We start from the raw sequence: 1857 nt of genomic DNA, 5'->3' as shown, positions 1-1857 counted from the left end.
GACAGTAAGCAGTGTATGTTTTCACAAACAACATGGCTGCAAAGAAAGGCACAGTCCAGTCTGAGCCCACGACTCGTTTTTTTTTTTAAACGTGACTAATGAATTTAATTCCAGCTAAGAAACAGACAAAACGACTGGAATCATTTTCTGTCCTTTTGTCTTCTAATTGAGTACTGCAACTGTTTGTATTGTCTGATTTATATCTTAACTATTTGGTTCTTATTTCTGTCAGTGTGGTTTTAAAGTTTTATGTGTCTCACTGTGCTATTTGAGAAACCTGTCTTGGGACTTTGGTTGAAAACTAGCATTTACGCTCTTTATTCTTCAAACATTGCCAAAGACACCATATCTATTTATGTGTTGCAAAAGCAGTTATTTGTTGACATATTGGAAACTTTTGCACATAAGGCCAAACAAAAAAGATAGTGTGTTTCCGGTAACATGAAATTTCAGCATAGGGTCGGTAGGTCGGACAAAGTTTTTTTTTTTAATCTTTTTTTTTCCCCCGCCCCCATCAAAAATTTAAACAAAATAACCATAAAACATAAAACAAGAAGACATTGAACCCGCCGCTCCACGGCCGGCGCCACCCACCGATCTATGGATGCTATTTTCTTAACATTACGGTGCGAGCACGCGACTGTAACACAGAAAACGCGGTTTAAACTGTCGTCGGAGATCGCGGCCGCCGCCATGTTTCAATGTTGTTGACAGATGACAGGGCAAACGACGCTCGCGCTCAACATGAATATCGCGAGAGTTTGCACCGATGTAAAGCCTCTACACAAAAATGTAGAGGGTTGTTTGAAAAAAATGCCGACCGTAAAGTTTTTTTTCGACGAAGAAATTCTCGGTCAGTCGGGTTACCGGAAACACACTACTTTTTTTTCTACGCCTAAGCTTCGCACATTTCTTTTGTTGCTTTTGTCTTTGTGGGGAGAAATCCATTTAAATCAGAAATCTTATTTCTGTGATGGCCAGATTGTAAACAATGATTTAGTGGCGGCAGCATGAGGGAATATGTATCTATTAACCTTCCTAATCTGTGAAGTCAATTTGACCCCATTCAATGTTTAACGTCACTAAATGAATGACCTGGAGATAGCTTCTTTGCTATCCTTGATGACTGTTCGCAATCTAAATGGGGGCAACTGGGTGAACATAAAATGAAAAAGCTGATTTATTTTCACTGTTCTGGACAAGTTGTCTGCATCCGTGGGGTCAAGTAAATATGAAGGTAACAGGAGGGTTAATCGTGTTCCAATGAGATCTAAACCACATGTTGGTCACTTTATTTCAGAGCATGAGGCTCCACCCATTGTTTTAAGTGTTTGTATAAATCCCAGATTGAGGGTGAAGTTTGTCCAGCAGCTGCAGCTGTTGTCTCGCAGCTCCTCCCGTCCTTCTGGAAACAACATCGACTGTGAAAATGGCCACGGCTGGTAAAGTAAGTAGTGTTACGTAGTCATGAGTATTGTTAATATTGAATATATATGTGCCTTATGTACGCTAACATGAATGAATATCATGCAAAATGGGTTCCCTGAGGTGTAACTCATGACCATTTGATGATTATTGTTTTTAATCTGAGTTCTATGATGTACTATATATAACATTATTATTGACACACAGAGAAACCATGCTACTGTGTTCAGTCAGACTTCACATAAGTGTTATTCAGTAGTTCTTAACCTGGGTTCGATCGAACCCTCGGGGTTCGGTGAATCAGTCTCAGGGGTTCGACAGAGCCTCTGCCATGGAGGTTCAGATCACTGGACTCAACATGTCAATTACCGGTAATTATGACATGTCCGCTTGGCCATCACTGGCTGGTTCATTTTGTGCACTAATAAAAAA

General features: G+C 40.2%; 1 protein-coding gene across 2 annotated transcripts in view; it reads left to right on the top strand.

Moving 5' to 3' along the window:
* The first annotated feature begins 1330 nt into the window (after window positions 1-1330).
* The window catches only part of LOC109522860 (alcohol dehydrogenase 1-like), a 17906-nt gene continuing 17379 nt past the window's right edge, over window positions 1331-1857 (top strand). For both annotated transcript variants that reach the window (XM_019881692.1, XM_019881693.1), the window contains exon 1: window positions 1331-1447. In XM_019881692.1, the coding sequence (XP_019737251.1) occupies window positions 1430-1447 (18 nt within the window). In that variant the 5' untranslated portion in view covers window positions 1331-1429. The remainder of the gene's footprint in view (window positions 1448-1857) is intronic.

This window comes from Hippocampus comes, unplaced genomic scaffold, assembly GCF_001891065.2.
Source record: "Hippocampus comes isolate QL1 unplaced genomic scaffold, H_comes_QL1_v1.1 scaffold356, whole genome shotgun sequence".
Taxonomy (NCBI): domain Eukaryota; kingdom Metazoa; phylum Chordata; class Actinopteri; order Syngnathiformes; family Syngnathidae; genus Hippocampus; species Hippocampus comes.
Note: the sequence above shows the minus strand (reverse complement) of the source record. Positions and strands in the feature narration are given on the sequence as shown.